This window comes from Vulpes vulpes, chromosome 4, assembly GCF_048418805.1.
Source record: "Vulpes vulpes isolate BD-2025 chromosome 4, VulVul3, whole genome shotgun sequence".
In the NCBI taxonomy this organism is placed as follows: domain Eukaryota; kingdom Metazoa; phylum Chordata; class Mammalia; order Carnivora; family Canidae; genus Vulpes; species Vulpes vulpes.
Genome location: NC_132783.1, coordinates 21,264,880 through 21,285,107, shown reverse-complemented (window position 1 = coordinate 21,285,107; position 20,228 = coordinate 21,264,880). Strand labels below are relative to the sequence as shown.

The 20,228-nt window shown below is 37.3% G+C and overlaps 1 protein-coding gene across 1 annotated transcript in view; it reads right to left on the bottom strand.

Moving 5' to 3' along the window:
• Positions 1-578: 578 nt before the first annotated feature.
• Positions 579-20,228, bottom strand: part of LOC140598708 (rho GTPase-activating protein 20-like) — a 32,951-nt gene continuing 13,301 nt past the window's right edge. The window contains exons 5-10 of the mRNA XM_072757234.1: positions 13,681-13,830; positions 11,165-11,249; positions 7,435-7,512; positions 5,219-5,279; positions 2,395-2,583; positions 579-787 (exon numbers count right to left, since the gene is read on the bottom strand). Coding sequence (XP_072613335.1) covers positions 579-787; positions 2,395-2,583; positions 5,219-5,279; positions 7,435-7,512; positions 11,165-11,249; positions 13,681-13,830 — 772 coding nt within the window. The remainder of the gene's footprint in view (positions 788-2,394; positions 2,584-5,218; positions 5,280-7,434; positions 7,513-11,164; positions 11,250-13,680; positions 13,831-20,228) is intronic.

The following is a 20,228-nucleotide window of genomic DNA, read 5'->3' as shown; positions in this document are numbered from 1 at the left end:
AAAATTGATGTGATGCAAGGACGGGGTAGTAGCAAGCATGGAACTAACGTGGTTAATTTCTTCACACCTAGGATAACATTCCCAAATGTAGTGTAGGGTTGCAGAGGTCCTGGGTACTCAGGAAATTTCCACACTGACAATTCAGTACACCGATTTGAGATAACAAGGGCAAACTCTGTGGCTGTCATTTAACATCCTCTTTTAGAATTAGCAGATTCATATATGCCTCAGGATGAGTCTTTATGCTTAGGTAAGATGTTTTCAGTTGTTAGATTAAGTAGACTCCGTTGAAGGAGACCTGAGACTACTGTGAGTTCAGGAAGACAACAGCAGAATGTGAAGATGATTCATGCACACAGAGTCCATTTTGACTGATCTGAACAGGCCTACATGGGTCTCGGTGGAAACAAGTGGAATAGGCAAAACGTTGTTCTGCTGTATTGGCCAAATGACTCTTCAGTAGGTAAATCAAATGACACTAGCAAAGCTTCTCAGCCAAAGCCAGGGACTGTCTAATGATTTCTCCATTTGAGGGTAGGTTTGCATGAGAACACTTTGCCTCTCCAAGGTCCCTCTCCTCAGGAAGGTAAAAAAAAGACCAAACTGAGACCTACCAGTATTGGGAAGGGCAAGTTGTCCTTATCACATATATTTGTGAGTGAAACCCCAAAGAGCTGTTGTGGTATTGCCGATGGTGCAACTCTGCACTGGTTTTTCTGGCAAGTGCCAGAGCGCCACCAAAAGGCCCAGTCTCTGAAAGCAGTGCTTTTCATGGTCTGGCCTGAATCTAAGGAAGAAGGGAGATTAGTGTATTTTAATTCACTTAGCATTATTTTCACCATTGCCATTTTGCAGCGTGTTCGTTGTAGTGGCTAGAAGAGTGAAACTGAGTCATTTGTTGTGTAGAACTCTCCACGTCCTGATGTTGGCTAACAGCATCCTCATGGCATTGATAAGTTCTTGGTCATATCCTTCAGACTGATGGTTAAACCTAGAGACTCGATCAGACTCAAGGTGAGTACTCCCTGTGTCATCAGTTACTGCCAGTTACAAGGCATCAGGAGGCACTGAACCTGTAGATGTGTTTTCTACTGGAGTGATCAGTGGGTTCAGGTGTCAGATCTGATTTTAAAAGCTAGAAGGATTTGGTATGCAAATCAGGCTGAGTTTGGTAATCCTCTGCTTTCACAGCCAGTCTCCCCTCAGCCCCAGATTTCCTCTTTGGTTTCTGAGTGCTCAAGTTTCTACCATCCAAAGGATCTGCTTCTCAGGACACAATCTGCCTGAGCCCTACTTCTATGTTCCTCTGCTCTGGGCCATCTTCAAGGATGACTTGCTGCAGTCAGGGTCCTTGGGATGTTGTCATTACATGCTGGCTATGTGGTGGCTGTGTTTTCTTGTCATATCCCACTAACCCACCCAGAGATGATGTTTTTGGTTAAATAGGTTTAACATTTACTGAAAGGAGCCTAAACCACAATGAAGTGTGGAAACCTACTTCCTCACACACACACTCAAACATATATGTAAATATACATCTACACACAAGTCCCAGGCTTGAAAGAAATCATAGAAGCGAAAAAAACAATGAGAGGTTATGAATGCACTTATAGAGGTTATGAATGCATATATATATTATATATATATACGAAGGCACCAGTTTCCAGAGATGATTTTTAATTACTCAACATTCCCTATGAAGGAAGAGCTTTCCAAAGAAAAGGTGACCAGCAGTGAAAAGCTGAGTTCAAAGTTTCTAGTGCTCAGCTGTGAATGTTTTCCTTTGAAGATTCCTTAACATTGCTTAAATAACTGATTTTTGAAGAGTCCAGAGATGAGCCAAGGTTTCGAAGGATAAGCACATGAGGAACATTTCACCAAATAACCTTGAACACCCGGCCACTTGGCTTTTCTGGGATGTAGTGAGTGCATCACCACCTCCACTCATGTGGGTGCCAGCACTGCACCAGAAGCATCCTGGTCCTGCCACTTATGAAGCTCAGCATTTTAAAGCTTCGGTTTGCTCAACTTTAACATAAATGATGCTACCTACAACTCGTTAAACTAAATATATGATATACTACTCAGCACAAGGCATGGCTCAGGGCAGGCTTGAAAGTGCTCTGAGGGTATAGAGAAAGACAGGAGTTAAAGGTCTTCCCAAAAGATTTAAAACAAGGAAACAACCTTCATAGAAATGAGTTGGGTCTTGATGTCAGACTTTTGAATTTTTCTAAGCTTGATTTTGGGTAGTTTTTGCATTCTTTCCTATACTGTTCCTCCTCATTGATGACAATAAGCTCACCCAGAAAGAATAAACTGTGTGTCTGAATTGTGTTTAAGCATGGAGACATGAGCCAAGGGAAGGCACTTGAAGAAAAGCAAGCGGCTCACCTCTCCCTTGCTTGTTCTGGGCTGGGTGCCTGGGCTTCAGTATGAAATGGATTTGCATCTCTGTGATCTTCTGCTCCAGAAGGAGGGCCTCCTGAGTTGGGGAAGGAGAGATGGAGTCCTCTGCTTCCTTTGGCAGTGCTTTAGTAGATGGAAGATGGCTCATTTTAATTCCATAGGGATGTTCATGTCCTGTATGGAAAGAAACCTGAATATTTAGGATGATGGTGATGGCTGTCATCAAACTACCTGAGTGTAAGCATCACCCTATTTGTATATGTTGGTATTCTTGTCATCAAGAAAAAATTTGTATATGTTGGTATTTTTGTCATCAAACCAAACCTGAGTGTAAGCATCACCCTATTTGTATATGTTGGTATTTTTCTGGGACTTCTAGATAAAGAAGGCTGTGCCTCCTCAGTGAGCATCATATGCACCCTTGTGGGAACACCTTACAGAAAGCGTGTGCCCAAGGGAAAGATTTTAAGAAGAGAAAACAATTGAAAGCATGTTACTTTGCTTGAAATACATATATTCATGAGTGCAATAAACAATGCTGACTTTTGCTGGGTAACTATCTGAGAATGTTGAAGGTTTTCTAGTTTGTGCCTTGACACTAACTACATCTATACATCTTAGGCAAATTACTTGACCCCGTCGAGCCTTACACTAATTCTTTGAAATGCTTGTCCACACACAAACTTATCAGAGTGAATATATTAATAAGCATTGGTGGTTAATATTCTTATTTTTTATTTTTATTTTTTGGTTAATAAATTTTTAAATATTTGGAGTATATATATATATAGAATTGCTATCTTCACTATTCTCTCCAACAGAATGTCAGTCGAACAGATTTTTTGTTCATTTCCTTTTGTCAATTCTCCAGCCAGAGCTACTCTAGAGTAGTGGGATGGGTTGCCCTTATGCTTTATGGTTCCCTTCCACTGCTGCCCTCCCTCTATGGGGTGTCCTGCCAGGCAATGATCAGAAGGAAGGGTGTGCAGAGTGGGAAACCCAGAAGCAAACTGTAAAACGATGGTTAGAGAATAGAAAACCACACCCAGAGCTATCCAGAATTGCCTGCCAAGTGATTTGTTTTGCTCTTTTATGCTTTAAATTGTTTTTCCTCTCTAGAGAATTCTCAAAGACCCTATGAAATGATATGGATTTCATTTTTTAAGAATAGAATGAAAATTCTCATTCTGTCATTCCAGATTTATTACTGAATGTACCTAAAGGAGCTTTTGCTGTTCTTTTCATCCGTCATGAATGCAATGTTCACAAGAATCACAGGGACTTCGCTCCATTAAGGAAAAAGAAGCTTCTATGACAGCAATACAACCAAACCAAGATAACCAGGAGTTAATCCACAATTGAGAATTGAGAGTATGTTTAAAAAAATGCATTTTTGAATGCTCTAATGGATCATCATGAACGACAGGCTCTTCAGATTCCTTAGAGCTGCGTTCGTGTGTGAAGCTATTCAAAGTCTCAAAAGTTACCATCTACATCATTTTATCTAAATTAATGCACTTTATTAAAACATATATAAGTATTTAACTTTTTTCCTTTTTACTGCTAAGCAACTATTTTTTTAGATTTTATTTATTTATTCATGAGAAACAGAGAGAGAGAAAGAGGCAGAGACACAGGCAGAGGAAGAAGCAGGCTCCATGCAGGGAGCCCAACGTGGGAGTCGATCCCAGCTCTCCAGGATCACACCCTGGGCTGAAGGCAGCGCTGAACCACTGAGCCGCCAGGGCTGCCCCTGTCCAACTTTTACAAAGATGTCAACGTTAATTCAAAACAGGAAGTGGTACTGAGGGGTTTTGTTCTCAGTGATGAGCTTTGTGACTCTATAGTCTAAGACTGGGAATATATATTTTGCAGAAAGAAATTGGTTGTTTTTTAAAAAAAGGAAATTGGTTGTTTAGATTTCCAGATTATTTGAAAAAGAGTTATAGCTTCACAGGTTTATTAAAAGGATAAAAAATTTCATGTAAGAAGGAATGCTTTAAGATTTCTAGAAGAGATTATTGTCACCATTACCATCCATTACTATACTTCAAGGCCTGCTACCAATCCTGTCTTCTTTTTCTTTTTCTTTAAACCCTTCCATTACTGGAAACACTAAACAATTTTGCTAATCCAAAGATTTTTTTTTCAGAGAACTTGTGCTAATAACTATTTTAGAAGAGGTGCAATCTGTTTATCAATAACCTTAAGAACAGTGATGGAAAAAACCTGAGAAACAGCAAAGTGCAGGCGATTTCATCAGTGAAGATGAGAGGAGTTTAAATGTGATTATCTCATTTTCCTTATGATGCAGAGAAAACTGGGCACAGGGCAGGGGTGTTAAATACATATCTGTACCTGGATTCAGAGACATAACTGGATTTTAGAGAATTCTCACAAATAGAGGCTTCTTAGCAGTTAGGAACTAGAATTCAAAATTGACATATGAAAAATAAATGTATGGGAAAAATTCCAATCCATTTTGCTTTCATACCTAATGAGTAAATAAGTAAGTAAATAGTAAATAATCACACTTTTTCAAGACAGCTCTGTTTGTCAGGTAAAAAGAAGTAGAAACAAAAATTTACATTTCTCTCCCTCACTAAATCATAGCTGCTGAATGAAGAGATGTTATCAATGCCTGGGCAACAGTACCTGGTAATTCTTTATTAAACATGTGAGTGAATATTGCATGTGATTTTCACTTTTAAGGATTTTGAAGCTTAAGAAAGAACAACCATTACTTTGAAACTTAGAGTTACAATTTTGAACCTAATCAATCCCATCTTAGATTTTCCCTGACACTTACCAATTAGTGGAAGTTTTTCCTTGCCAGAACTCGCCCACAGCTGGAAGTCGTTCTCAGAGCCCTTGGAAACAAAAAGAACTAGGTGTCAAAACATATCTTTCACAGTACTTGAAGAACACATTTCCTTAGCATATCTGTGTTTCCAAAAAGAAAGAATTGGGGCCAGGATAAATGGTATTTGGTCCATGGAGGTAGCTATAGTAGTTGTTAACTAGTTCCCCTCACAGCTTCCAATAGACTGTCCCAGATTCTTGTAATTTTTGATAAAGACCGGGAAACCACAGTACAGCCAGCCCCTCACTTTGTGGGTGGCCCATGGTGTAAGAAATGAGATTTGTGTCCCTTTACTATGGAGTAAAAGTCTCATCTCAGAGTCCTCTCTTCTGCTGTCTCTAGACTCCTTGGATAGCGTTGGCCTTTGTCTCCAAATGTCCCTGCCCAGAGATGCATGTTGTCCAGAGAGCCATATACTCTGCTATGACTAATCCTGAGCAAAGTAACTTGAGAGGCATCAATAGCTCAGCAGCCCTGAGCCAAAGGAGACAAATGCCCAAGAGACATTGAGGAGATAGTGGACGGAAGTCTGCCACTGGCTTTGGGGCAGGCAAACTCCACTTTAGGGAGAGAAAGGATGAGGACTCTAGGCAGCATGTCAGATGCAGAAAATGATTACTCCCAGCACAATTATTGCCCAGTAATACTGAAAATCCCAATTGTTTGAAACAAACAATTCTAAATTATAAAGATTGCTGAACTATTTTAAAGAGTCTTCCTGGAGACTAAAGCAAAAAAACGTTTGAAATGGAATTATTGGTAATAGTTATCATGTGCCCTTGACTCCTGATTAAAAATCATGGCCTTCACCTTATGAAGGAATGTCATAGGTATGGGCACAGACACAGATACACACACACACACACACACACACAGCTAAATCTGCTCAAGATTGTGTTGCAAATAAGAAGTAAGAGCTAATAAGGTAGGGTAGGGTTTGGAAATGCCATGCTGGAATCCTTTAAATCAGGTTTACATAAAGCCAAATAAGCCCAGTTCTTCATTAAAATAGAAATTCTTTGCCTAGTGACATTGATCGCTTTAAGTAAAGAAAATCACAAACATGAAATAAAATGAGTTAAATCATTAGTCAATCTCCCCACCTTCATCCCTCAAACCACTCACTCTCTTTTCCAGGATTTAATTCTTACTTAGGGTTTCTATATCATACAGGTTAGAAACGTATGTAAAGATGTGCTTTAGTCAGTACATATAAATTCAATTTTATTTTGGATGTATTATTAAATGTTGTTTGTACAGAAATCATTGATTTCTTCTGCCAAATTCTCGTTGCTCTGAAATTTTAAAGGCTTTTATTATACCATTGGCTCAGATAGAATTTACAAACAATCTTATGATTATGTCACATCACATTTACAGAGGATTTTGGATAAGAAGCTGTGCTTTCCAAGTGCTCCCTTTGGTTCTCTCCATCTATCACTGTCCCTCTTTTTTCCCTTATAAAACCTCATCCTCAAATATATTTCTCTTTCATAAAAAGAGATCAGCCCCAGATCCATGGTCTTATTCAGAACTTGTCTTTGTCTTGACCAGTTGCTAAAGGGTATGAGCTGCTTCATCCTCAGGATCTGCATCAAAAGGAGGTAGCTTGTAGCCATGTAGTCTTTATGTCAAAATGTACAACAGAACATGTAATTTAGGATTCATTAAACGGATTGAGTCCTTCCTTGTGTGATAACTAGGGTCAATAGGGATGGAGACGTATCAGAATTGAAAACACAGAAAGAAGAGTCCAATAGAGGAGGAAATATTTAGAAATTTAGAAACAACAATAAAAAAGAAACTTAGAAACATCTTTATTGTCTGTATTTAAAATATATACAGTAAACTGCATATTGTTATTAGCACTCTAAAATTATAGTCCAATTTTAGACTATAACTTTGAATTTGCAGAAAATTTCAAATGGGAATATAAGAATAGCACTCATGTATAAGCTAATACTATAGCTTCGCTGCCTTCAATTTCTAAAGTTGGAAGGAAAAATATGAGTATGTTATCCACAATAATCAGCTGTCTTATGATGGGAGGTGCACAACACCTACACACACACACACACACACACACACACACACACACACACTCACAAAACTCAAAAGTCAAAGTTGGTTCGTAAACTAAAAATAGATAGTAGGCAACTTACGGTTATTCCCAGCATTGTTAGTAACATGTTGATAGTGTCATTTGCTGTGTCGGAATTTGTCACTGTTACAGTTACGGACTGTAAAAAATAAATAAGAAAAATTGCTACAATTTTTTTAAAATTTAAAGCATGTGACCAAATAATTGTCAAATTATTATCCATACTCCAAAAGTAAAGCTTGTTTCCAGGTAATGACAAAGTAAAGCACGTGTAGAACACGAACCCTTAATTATAATTTCATTTTTTTATATAACATGAAGCTAGTAGGAAACATGTCAGTAAAACATATATTTCCCTCCAAGAATTTGTGGCATACAAAATACAGCAGCTGAAGCAAGGAAGAGAAAAATTGAGAATTCTAAGAGGGCACATGGGGTGACCCTCAGCTCCATAAGGCTATTTCCAAAATGGTGGGAGGGGGATAGTATTAAAGGAAGGCACTAGATACTTTCCTCTCTTACTGAGTTGTGTTTGTATAGTATGGCTTAGTTCCTTTGTTTGTTTGTTTCTGGGTTTTTTTTTTTTTGGCTTAGTTCCTTTGTAATTACATAGTCGGTTTCAGTAAAATCAGATAAGAACTGGCTATGAAAGACACTTTTTAAAAACTACTATTTAGTCCATATTTTCTTTGTCAGGCATCATGGTTAACTAAGACTTCCATTGTTGCAATCTCTTAAGACTGATGAATCTAGGAAATGAGACTGGAAATGTTAGAAGTTGATGTTCCATTCACAACTCTGCCAGCGAGTAGGTACTTCTAATACCTCTCTATCAGACCATACATTGAGAAACTGCTCCATACAACTAGGAAAAGTTTAAAGAAAATTTTCTGAAAGGGGTTAATAGCAATCTGAGATGGATCTATAAGACTATCTGAATTACAAACTATCTGAATTACAAAAATTACGAAAGTCATATAAGAGAATATGTAACCAGAACATTTACTATGCATACAGTTTTTATAACATGTTTAGGCAATGGGGCCTGTGTCCTTCGGGAAACAGTGCATAAAGAAGAAACAGCACAAGTGGACACCCACAGGCCTTGAAAATATTAAAAGCAAAGTTAAAAGAAACTCTTTCATAAATCACTCCTTGTCCTTTCATTGTATTTTTCTTCTTATGAATTGAATGCAATTGCTTGATATCACAGATGGTCCCAAAGTAATTCAATAATCATTCAAATAGCAATTCAAATAGTAATTTAAGGGATGTATGTATATTTTCCTGCATGTTGTAGGTTCTCCCAACAGACAAATTCCATTAGATAGAACTCTCTCTAAACAAATAACTTCAGAAAAATAAACTATTTTTTGAAATAATTCAAAAGAAAAAGAAAACTTAGGTTATGTTCATGAGTCAAAACTGTTACTTAATATATGAAGAACCAGGAAAATGAGATCAATTTTCAAGAGCTGAAGCCACACCTGAGATGATCTCGATGCTTAGACTATTAGCCAAACACAGCTATTACAATAATGCTCAATGATACAAATGAAAATATGTTCACATTAAACAAAAATAGAGGCATCATAGTATAGAAATAAGAAGTATTAATGACTTTTCCTTATTTGAGAGGAAAAATATTTAACATAGAAATTTTTATCGGAAAAATATTTTTATTTATTTATTTTTTTTGAAAAATATTTTTAAAAAATTTATTGACTAGGCTACATTGCATAATGGAGATGATGAAAAGAAGTCAGTGATTTGAAAATAGATACTAGAAATTATCCAGTGTGAAGAAGAAAAGGGGGGAAAAGATTGAAAAAAAATTACAGAGCCTGAGGGATCTCTGAACAATGTGAAAGTGTCTGATATGGAAAGAATGGAACTGTCAGGAGGAGAGAAAGAGAAATAATGAGGAAGGAAATATTTGATGAAATAATGATTAAAATTTCCCAAATTTGGTGAAGACATAAATTTACAAATTCAAGAAATTCAGAATATGTCAAATAGGACAGATTCAAAGACAACCATGCTTAGGAACTTCATAGCCACTCTGCTAAAAACCAAAAATAAAGAGAAAACTTGAAAGCAGCTAGAGAAAAAATGACAAATCACCTACTGAGGATTAATGTTTAATCACAGACTACTCATCAGAAAGCATCAAGACCAAAAGACTGGAACATCTCTAAAGGACTAAAAGGAAAAAAATTTGCAAACAAAATTCTACACCCCCAAAAATATCCTTCAAGAGTCAGTGTGAAATAAAGCCATATTCAGATAAAAGAAATTAAGTAAATCTGTTTGCAGCAGTTCTGCACAAGGAATGCTAAGAATCATCTTTCTAGGATGAAGTGAAACAGTGCAGTGGGAAACTTGGATCTTTAAGAATGGGTGAAGAACATCAGAAATGTTTATTTCACCAAAACTATACCTCAATAAAGTTGATTTTTAAAAATCTCAAGGTAATTTTCCAAGGAAAGTTCTGAATGTAAACCACTGCCACAATTGATATCAAAGGCAGAGACAAGAATGTGCTCTGCTGCTAGAGAATTCTCTCTCCTTCATGCAGTGCATCTAGCTGGCACTTAACAACAGATCAAACTATTTGCATGGCTTTTGCTTTAGCCAGGAATACCTTTTTTGTTCCACCTTCAAATGCTGTTTTGTGTGATCTAGAGCTACTTCGAACTATAACAACAACCACAAAAAATACCATTTAAAGATACCCAAAGTATCTTGTTCATCACTGTAAATGTCTTGGTTACTGTACTACAATTTCAGAAATCAAATTTTACACACAAAACTGGGCCAATTGGTTTGATTTTTTCCTCCCCACAGTATAAAGAAATTGAAATAGAAATATGCTGATCCCTTAAAAGTGTCATCCCTCTTAGTTCAATTCAATCCTGATATTCCTTGGAACAAAAGACTTTTTGAAACTCCTCTGCATTTGACATAACTACTCAATAAAACACCTGATCCTTAAGTGGATCCTGTACTAGAAAGGAGACATTATTGAGGTCAACTGACAAAATGAGAATGGGAATGGCAGAGTAAAGTATTACGCCAAGGTTAAATTCACTAAAGGTGATAACTGTAGAATATCTTTATTCTTAAGAAATGCTTAGGCTTAAGGAAAAAGGGCTATAGTATATGTATGACCCTCAAACGTATGTATACACATACATGTAATAGACACAGAGAAAGAAAATAAATGATAAAGCAAATGGAATAAAGTGTTACCAATAGGTGAATCTGGATAAAGAGTATACGGGGTGTTTTTTGTATTACTTTTATATTTACAACTTTTCTCTGAGTTTATAGTTATACTAAATAAAATATCTGGAGGGGAAAAAGGACTGTGGAGACAATCCAGACCATTCTGTATGTAAGTGGTGGCCCTTGGAAAAAATGATGGTTCCTTCTAAATCACTGTATTACAAGCCACTATAAGCAATTAGAAGGATCCAGAGAAATGTCATAGACACATAACATCCAATACTCTTTCCTTGCTTAAGCACTGTAGTATGTATTCCTCTTGCTTCATGTTACCTAGGACACAGTTTTTAGGTCTATAAAGAAGTACATGGAGAGGGGGAAAATACATTTTTCCTCATGGCACTTTTCTAAATATTCTCTCTCTCTTCCTACCTTTTGCTCTCTCCTTCCTCTCTCCCCAACTCACTGCTTCCTCCCTCTCTGTGTCTCCACCTCTATCCCATTTTTTCATTCAGTCAGAATTAGGAACTCAGAATTTAATTGTTGGTCTTAAAAATACTTACACAGGCACAGTTCTTGATGTTCTCAGTGAAGATTTTGAGGGGAATGCTTTTTGGCTGCTCCTTCTCTTTGGCTAGCATGATGTACCTAATCCAATTCGATAGTAACCCAAAAGAGAGTAGGATAAATTACCTTACTTTCAAATCAATTTATGTTGATCATATTTTCAACATACTTCGTTATTTTTAAATGCATATAAATAAGCTCAGCAAAAAAAAAATTGGGGGTTGGAAGGAAACATGCAAAAATATTTCAGGAAAATAAGCTGTGACTAGGAAAACAATAGATCACTCTTGTCATGTGAGATTTGACCAGCAGATCCAGGCACCAAAGCTTTCCTGCCTAGACCGGAGGTCATACTAGCACCTTCAAATGTAGGAATGAGAAGTTGCTTTGAGCATTACTTGGTAGGGTAAACTGCACTTATGGAAATTTAATATATGTTTTGAGAATAATGTTAGCTATAATCATGAGGTTGGAAAGTGGGGGAAGATGAGAGTAATAACCAGAATTTCATAAAAAAAAATAAGCAATATATGGATGTAAAGGAGAGCAGGTTATTTGTAGTAATGGGCAGGGTACAATTAAATAAGAAATCATTGGAGGATAGTGTAACAATTCGTACTAAGGGGAGGGAACATAGTTTGGGGGCACTGCTTTGAAGAGATCTACATTTTTTTCATCATGGGTTAAAGACTTATAATATTACACTGACAAAATACCTTTGAAGGTAAGAACACCATTTTTCCTTTTGTTCTGAAGAGCTGCAATTTAAAAAATGAGAAGAAAAAAATTGAGGAACGTACGATACTCCTACTAACATATTAAGATCACCACTCCAGACTAAAAATATGAGCAGCCCGTTGTTAAGGGATGTGGATGTGTAAATTGTACTCCCCTTAGAGTGGTTTTGATGGACTCCACTCTTCTGTGAGTGGTATTAAAGCAATGGGAAGTAGATCCTAAAGAGGGAGAAAAGTTGATTTCAAATCTGAAAACTTAATTGTGACTATGTGATGCAAGCTATGAGATCACGGGCACGTTGTTAACCACTCTGATATTTAGTTTCCAGAACTGGAAAGGGGTTAAATTATAGCTCAGAGTGTTCCTGCAGCTGCAAGGGCTATTCAGATATAAAGAATATTACCATTCAAATTAAATCACATTTAAGAAATTTAGCAATTTGATGGAACTGTCTTGGCTCAGAAACAAGAATATCTTTTTTGGAAAAAAACACCTGTAATAGTTTTATTTCCTTATGCATATGGCAGATTGTAATATGTTAAATTAGTTCCTAAAAACCTTATTCTTCATCACTGTGATCTTCTGAGAAAGATCAATCCCCTGATGCAAAATTACTAAAGATTAATATTTTCTCTGCTAAAATTTTCACAGCATTTAATATCCAAAGTTGCAAATGTCTTAAGGCTCATTCACACGTGGACTTATCACTTACCAGCATTCTTTTTTATTGTGGTAAATTACACATAAAAGAAAATTGACCATTAGTGACCTTTACTATATTCATCGTTCTGTGCAACGATCGTGACTGAACATGTTTATCACCCCAAAGCAAACATGTGTCTATTAAGCAGTCACTCTCCCTTCCCTCCTGTCCCTAGCTCCTGTACCACATTTTGTATATTGTTGATAAAAACTTGGTTTCTTCTTTCTTTCTTTCTTTCTTTCTTTCTTTCTTTCTTTCTTTCTTTCTTTCGGGACAACTACAACAGAGTGAGGTTCAAGGTCTCCTCTCCAAGATCCTGCCCTCTGATTCCCAGGAGGTATCTGCATGTTTAAATCACCGGAATAGATTTCTTGAGCAAGTACTATTAAAGGGTCCAATTAAATTTGAGAAATTGCTTTTACACTCCCAAGTTAATTCCCTTAACAACAGTATGTAATTATACAAATAAATTGATCATGCCATTGAATACTAGGTTGCCTGAATTGCTGTGTACAGATTATCTTAGTTGGTAACGATCTGAAACAAAATAGGATTCCATTGAGGCACTAAACTCAGATTATTCATTTGATTCCATTGAGTAGAGTTTAGTTGTGTAAGACACATTCTTAGGCTGACATGAGGATGGGAATGTGGCTCTCGACCCTGGATATCCTGAGCAGACACCTCTGAGTTTACAGGGATCATGCCACACTTGCATCTCTGTTTGAAACATCCACACCCCAAGCCTCATTCCTGTTTTACGCAGTTGCACTTAACACACTGCTTTCTTCTCCTCACCCCACTCCACCAAAATCTCGCAGGTCATCATAAAGGTAAGACAACAAAATTTGAAAAACCATTGATCAAAACCGAAGGAAATTACTCCAGTAGTTCCCACTATACATTATCTACTTGTTTCCTTGTGGATATAAGCACCTTCTTACGCAGAGTACAAGGCAAAACAAGTGTCATGGGAGGTCAAGAAGTGAGTCACCAGCTTGGTAGACAATAGATTACAATGTTATCCTTTTCAAGCCATGTAGATACAGGACACCAAGGCATCGGTCTTACCTGAAGGTGGCCACGAAGTTCACCGTGGGCCAGCCCAACACAAAGGACCTCCCAGAACGGATGTTGGCATCTCCCACTGTATCCATGCAGTTGGCAATCCACATGGTGTTCAGTGGTATTTTCTTTTTTATCTTAAAGTTTTTCTTATACCTAGAAAGATCCCAAACAAGACCTCTGTTAGTTCATTTCAAAAATGTTATGGGAGCAGCTGTGCTCTTTAGAGACCAGTTCTCACTGCTCCAGGGCAAATCATGTCTCCCGCATCTCTATTACCCTCTGTGCACACACAGAAAATGGTTAGATGGGCCTTTGCAATGTGTGTGTTGAGCAAACTCTGGCTTGGAAACCTGAAAACACTTCCTCTAAAGGCAGCAAATAGCCATATTTTTGAATGGTGAGTATTGAGTAACCACTGTATATTTTAGAGCTTTGTAGGAAAACCATTAATTCATTTTCTATTGCTGGATTTGTTACTTATTACAGATAATTTTTATGGCTAATATTGCAGTTAATTATTCATTTATGACTTGCATACTTCAAAAAGTGTTTGAGGGGCTGAAGAAAGGTACCTGATACATGACTTATAAAAACAGTTATATGTTTTTTTTTTTTTCTTAAGAGAGACAAACCAGGGGCACCTGGGTGGCTCTGTCAGTTAAGCATCCAACTCTTGGTTTTGGCTTGGGCCACGACCTCAGGCTCTTGAGATCATGCCCCTGTGTAGGGCTCCCCATTCAATGAGTCGGATTCCTCGCTCCCTCTGCCCTGCCCCCCACTCATGTTTACTCTCTCTCTAAAATAAATAAATAAATAAATAAATAGATAAATAAATAAATAAATAATCTTTTCAAGAGTGTGAGGAAGACAGATGAAATCGAAACAAAAACATAAGCTTGGATCAGAAAGATTTAAAAGTTACTTTCAACGTTAATTTACAAAATATTTTCTAGCCTTTGAAGCATAGGTTATTTTCAATTTCCCTTCTTAAAATTTTGTCCATACCATTTTCCCTTAGATTCTGGCTAAAACAAAAAAATTGTTAGCCTACAGACTGAGCCCAACTGAAAAATCATCCATCCATCCATCCATCCATCTGTCCATCAATCAATCCAAGATCAGTGGTCCGGAGGTCTTATATGTAAGTCATGGATACTTCCCGTTTCTCTGAGGAGTAAGAAGGGGTGAAATGGGTTTTTGATAATTTCTGCCTAATCCTCTTTGACCTCAAAGGTGAAAACCACCATTGATTTATTTTGGTTGATTAATTGATTAATTTGGTTAATTCATAACTTTGACTCGCAGGTGGGCTTGAGATTTAAATAGTTACAAGTCCTATAAGGAATGCCTGGGGAACGTGGATCCTCCACTCTGGAACTCCTTACTATTCAGAAACACATGTGGAAAACACTGAACTAAACTGAGATGAAAGCCACCTCATGTGCAAAAATCCCTATGGCTCCACTGATTCATGGAACAATTAGAGCTAAACTCTTCAGTGGGATTTATAAAATAAAAAAAATCTTTTAGGAAGCCCACTTGAAGGATAATCTAGATTCAAACTTAGGACACAATGAATATAAATATGATGGATACCAACATCTTTCCACATTTTTTTTATTTCAACATTACACCCAAGTGCCTGTATCTCTGTGCTTGGAGATTTTTATGGAACATAGTCAATTAACAGATAAAATCATTTTTCTAGATAGTAATTCCAAAGGCATTGTCACGTCAAAAATATATGGCCAAGGGGAATGATAGACAGGTATCTGCTTGTTCTTACACATTTTTTTCTTTCTAATATAGGTATCTGTGTATATACAGACCCCTAAGATCCTGTGTGGAAACTTCCAAATACATTGACCTGGAAAAATCCATCCAATAACTTTAGTTCAATAAGGCACCAGGATTAGTTGAACCAAGGAATTTTCCTAGAGCCCAGTGTGTGGTTTCTACTCTCCTACAACGTTTTGAACACTTATCATATGCCAAGCTCTGTTCTAAATATTTTATAAATATAAATATAAAAAATTTAATCCTCAAGCAACTACACTAGATGGTCTCTATTAGCTCCATTTTACAAATAAGGAAACTCACAGAAAGTTTAAATAAATTGTCAAATGCAGGAGACAGGGTTTGAACCCAGACAGCCTAACTCCTAAGCCCATGTTTGTAACCACTTGACCGTGAAGTAACCTTTTCATCTTTCCTACCCTCATCCTCATTTCTGTCCCCAGAGCCATCAGGTTTTCTCGTGGGATTTACACTGGGAGTGAGAGGATAAATCTCAAGGCATTATATCAATAAAACCAGTTGCTAGCTTGGAAATATTTACAACGTGTACAACTAAGCTTTATACTTCAATAGATTCTTCTAAGGTCTTACTGTGTTTCTTTACTCTCAATCACTGACCCAATTGGATTATCTCAGCAGAAATTAGAAAGTGTTAATCTACTGTAAACTGACTCAAGAAGAAGAGGAGGAGAACTGCAGTTTTTATTTCTAAAAATAGTCATTTATTATAGTTGTATTAACATGATGTCCTTCTTGCTTTCCACTACCTTAATCTTTATGCCAGAAGGTAAGCCCCAGTGAACTGTGGAGTTTTGCAGTATTCTAGGGAGATTTCCTCTGTTCCAAGATAGAGGCATTCTCTTACAAATGTTGGGAGAAGGGGTCATAGTCTATTCTGTAACTATTCGTCATTTCACCGACAGTGAGTTAATAGTCATCTTCATCTTTTGACCAAATTAAATTCATTTTTTATTTCATTTCTACATTCCTTAATAACTAATGATGAGGAATGTGATGTATAAAAAGGGTGTGATCTAAGTTCAGTCCCTTTTTCTAAATTATTCACGGGTCTCTACTAGTACAAATATCTTAATATTTTATCAAATAGATACTATTCTCTCTTTCTTAAAGATTTCATTTATTTATTCATGAGAGACACACACAGAGAGAGAAGGCAAAGACATAGGCAGTGGGAAAAGCAGGCTCCCTCTGGGGAGCCTGGTGGGGGACTTGATCCCAGGACCCCGGGATCATGACCTAAGCCAAAGGCAGACACTCAACCACTGAGTCACCCAAGGGCCCCAAGTAGATACTGTTCTTAAAAATAACATAATTTTTATTTCAATTTTTAAAGTACTTTAAAGTACTTTAATTTTTAAAGTAATTTTTATTTGAAAAATAACTTATTTAGCATTCTAATGAATATCAAAAGTGATAAGGAAGGTTCCATTTGACTTCAATTCTTGCAAACACAACTTTCTAGTGTAGGAAAGAAGTGACAAAAATCCCCAAACAATTTTCACTATTATTAACATCTTGTACAACTAGAGAAATAGAATTTCTTTGTGAAGAAACAAACATTTAATTCCCCTCATTGTTACACACAAGCCAAAATTCACTAATTCTGACCGAAAAATTGGTAGAAATTAATCAAGTATTTATTCAATTTCTGTTAAATTCTGTAGTGTCAACCTAAAGATGAGAGAGTCTCCAGCTGAAGCCTGAGGGTGAGCTGAGGTAAAATGGAACCTGGGTCACCCTACCCCCTTTTTATTGCTAATTGGAAAAATTAGGCACTAAACTCAGATTATTCATTTGAATAGATTGATTGAGGGTATTGATTTCTCCATGTAAGACCAAGGCATGACAGGGATTAAATATGTTGGTTATTTCAGGGGCTATTTCTTTTTAGTTTTTCCTTCTAGAAAAAAAGGTAAATTTTTTCATATTAACAGTGATCATAAATATACCCAAATATTTACTATGGGAATGATCTCATAGTAGTTTTCTAAAGATTGTGGCAGGCATTAAGTGCTGCCTGCTACTGCTATGGATGAAATGGTGTCTCCCTCCCACTGCTTTCCTGCCTTCTTACCATAAAGCCCTCTCTGCCAATATCATCATGTTTGGAGATAGAGCTTTTGAAGGTAATTAAGTTTAAATGGGATCATCAAGGTAAGGTCCTAATCCAGTAAGATGGATGGTCTTGTGAGAAGTGGGAGAGATCTGTATGTGTGTACATACATGCATTGAGGTAATGCCTTGGGGCACACAGTGAGAAGGCAGCCACGTGCAAGCAGAAAAAGAGCTCTCACCAGAACCTGACCATGATGATATCTCGAACTCGGAATTCTAAAATCTGTGTTCTCTCTATATCAAAGACCTTGGCTTAAATATGAAACTCAAATGCCTGTGATCACTTACATTTTCTAATATTACCAATGTATAATATAAAGTATATAAGATAAACTTTTGGGAACCGAGTCCCTTTCAAAGAACATTAACAAATAAATTGATAAAGATTTTGTCATATAAAAACCCTTGAGTAGACATAAGGACATATCTCAAAAGCAATATGTGAAAGATGAAAAATGTTCAACTTGTTTTGTCTTAATGAACTATTCGAAATAAAAATTCAGCCCTTCAATAGAGGCAACTCTCTAGTGGAAAAACAACACTATCTTTATATAAAAATCTTTTTAGCAGAATATCGTAGGCTCTGTAAAACCCGCTGAGAGGTAGGCAGCACCCAGGACTAGAAATAGTTCTGGTAAGAAAAGGAAAGTCTTCTCCTCTCCCTAAAGGCTATAATACTTACAAAGATGAAAAAAAAAGAAGAACATATTCCCCTTACAAATTGAATATGAGTGGTCTGCAAGGTCCTAACAACCAGGAAATGAGTTTGCTATTTGTTAGCATGTCTCTTGGGCTAAGGATGGAAGGGTACAACATGGTATGTGAGGAAGAACATGGCCTTGTGATGAAGGCAGGCCTGGGTAGGAATCTCTTGCATGGTTTCCCTATGTATGACTGGACCATTTCTGAGACTTCCTCTGTCCCCATTTTCATCTCTGCAGCCTGTTGATGATAAAAAATATGGGCCTTGGAGTGCTGTGAGAAAAATTTTCTTTATGCATGAGAGATACACAGAGAAAGGCAGAGACATAGGCAGAGGGTGAAGCAGGCTCCCTGTGGGGAACCTGATGTGGGACACGATCCCAGGACCCAGGGATCACGACCTGAGCCAAAGGCAGATGCCCAATCACTGAGAAACCCAGGTGGGTGAGGCATCTGTGATGTTCCTAGTGTGGTTCCCAGCATGCATCCCGCATATTTTGGTCTCCCATACTCACTTTGGTTAAATAAAGAGAATGGTAACTAGTCTGCATTTTTAAAATAATGACATGGGCCTCTATCAAGAGGAAGAGAGTCTTTCATATGGACCTCATGCCAAGGCCTGGACATCCTTTTTCTCTTTGGCCTCCTTATGACATCACCACCCTCGAAGTTACATCTATGGGCAATTTCCCTAGTCTCAAATATATTTTACTACTATCTTTGCCTCTGATTTTTTGATAGCTATATTTCCTTCATTTTTCAATTCGCTAAGCGTTCTGATCTATTTGTTACCAAGCAGACTGGAGTTAGTTGTTCACTCAATGTAAAGGAAGGGTTGCTTTCAATAGTGAAAGAATCTAGGTGTTCATGGAATGTTGTATGAAATTCAGGAAAAAAGAGAGAATAGAAATGGTAGCACCACATAGTGAATAAAAGCCTGTGCTTTGAAATAAATAGACCTGATTTCAAATGTAGACTCTGTCCATTACTAATATGGTAACCTGGGCAGATCCATTAGACCTCTGAGCATCAAGGTTCTCCAATATAAAAATACTCCCATCTCACAGGGTCGTTGTAAGGTTGGACAAAATTAGGTACATAAAGTTTTTTAGCATAGTATCTGACATGTAGTAAGCCCCTGATAAATTACTATTAATGTAACTCAGATGAGTATAGCATTTTGCCAAATTATTACTAGCATGTCTTACCTATGACATGGCATAACTGGGATCTAGGGTGAAAGCAGTAAAAAAAAGAGGGAGTTAGTTTTTTCGCAAGACCATAGCTTCTTGATATTTTGTTTGTGGGAGTGTTCTTTGTCTTCCATGTTTTGTGAATAATGCAAACAGAGATGGAGTAAGTAAACAGGTGACCTTCCATGAACTGCTCCCAGACGTTTATTGAGCAATCATCATGTTCTAGACTGGATATTCGATGCATTTGTGTTCAGGGTTGAGAGGAAAGTGCACACAGTCGATTCTTTCTCCTAGATTCCATCTATCTGCTCCATCTTTTTTTTTTTTAAAGATTTATGTATTTATTCATGAGAAACACAGAGAGGAGAGAGAGAAGTAGAGACACAGGCAGAGAGAGAAGCAGGCTCCCTGCAGAGAGCCTGATGTGGGACTCAATCCTGGGTCTCCAGGATCACGCCCTGAGCTAAAGGCAAAGATAAACCCCTGAGCCACCCGGGTTAACCTGCTCCATCTTTCCTTTTTACTAAACTGCTAAGATAGAGCCCTGATACCATCCATCAGGACTATGGCCTACCCTAACTACTCTCCCTGCTTCCACTCTTGCTTACCCATCCATCTATTATCTAGCAACAGTCAGAAAAATTTGCTAGAAATATAAATCAGATTTGGTCAGTCCCCTAGTTAAAAATCCTTTGGCAAAATATTTCCACTTTTTTACCA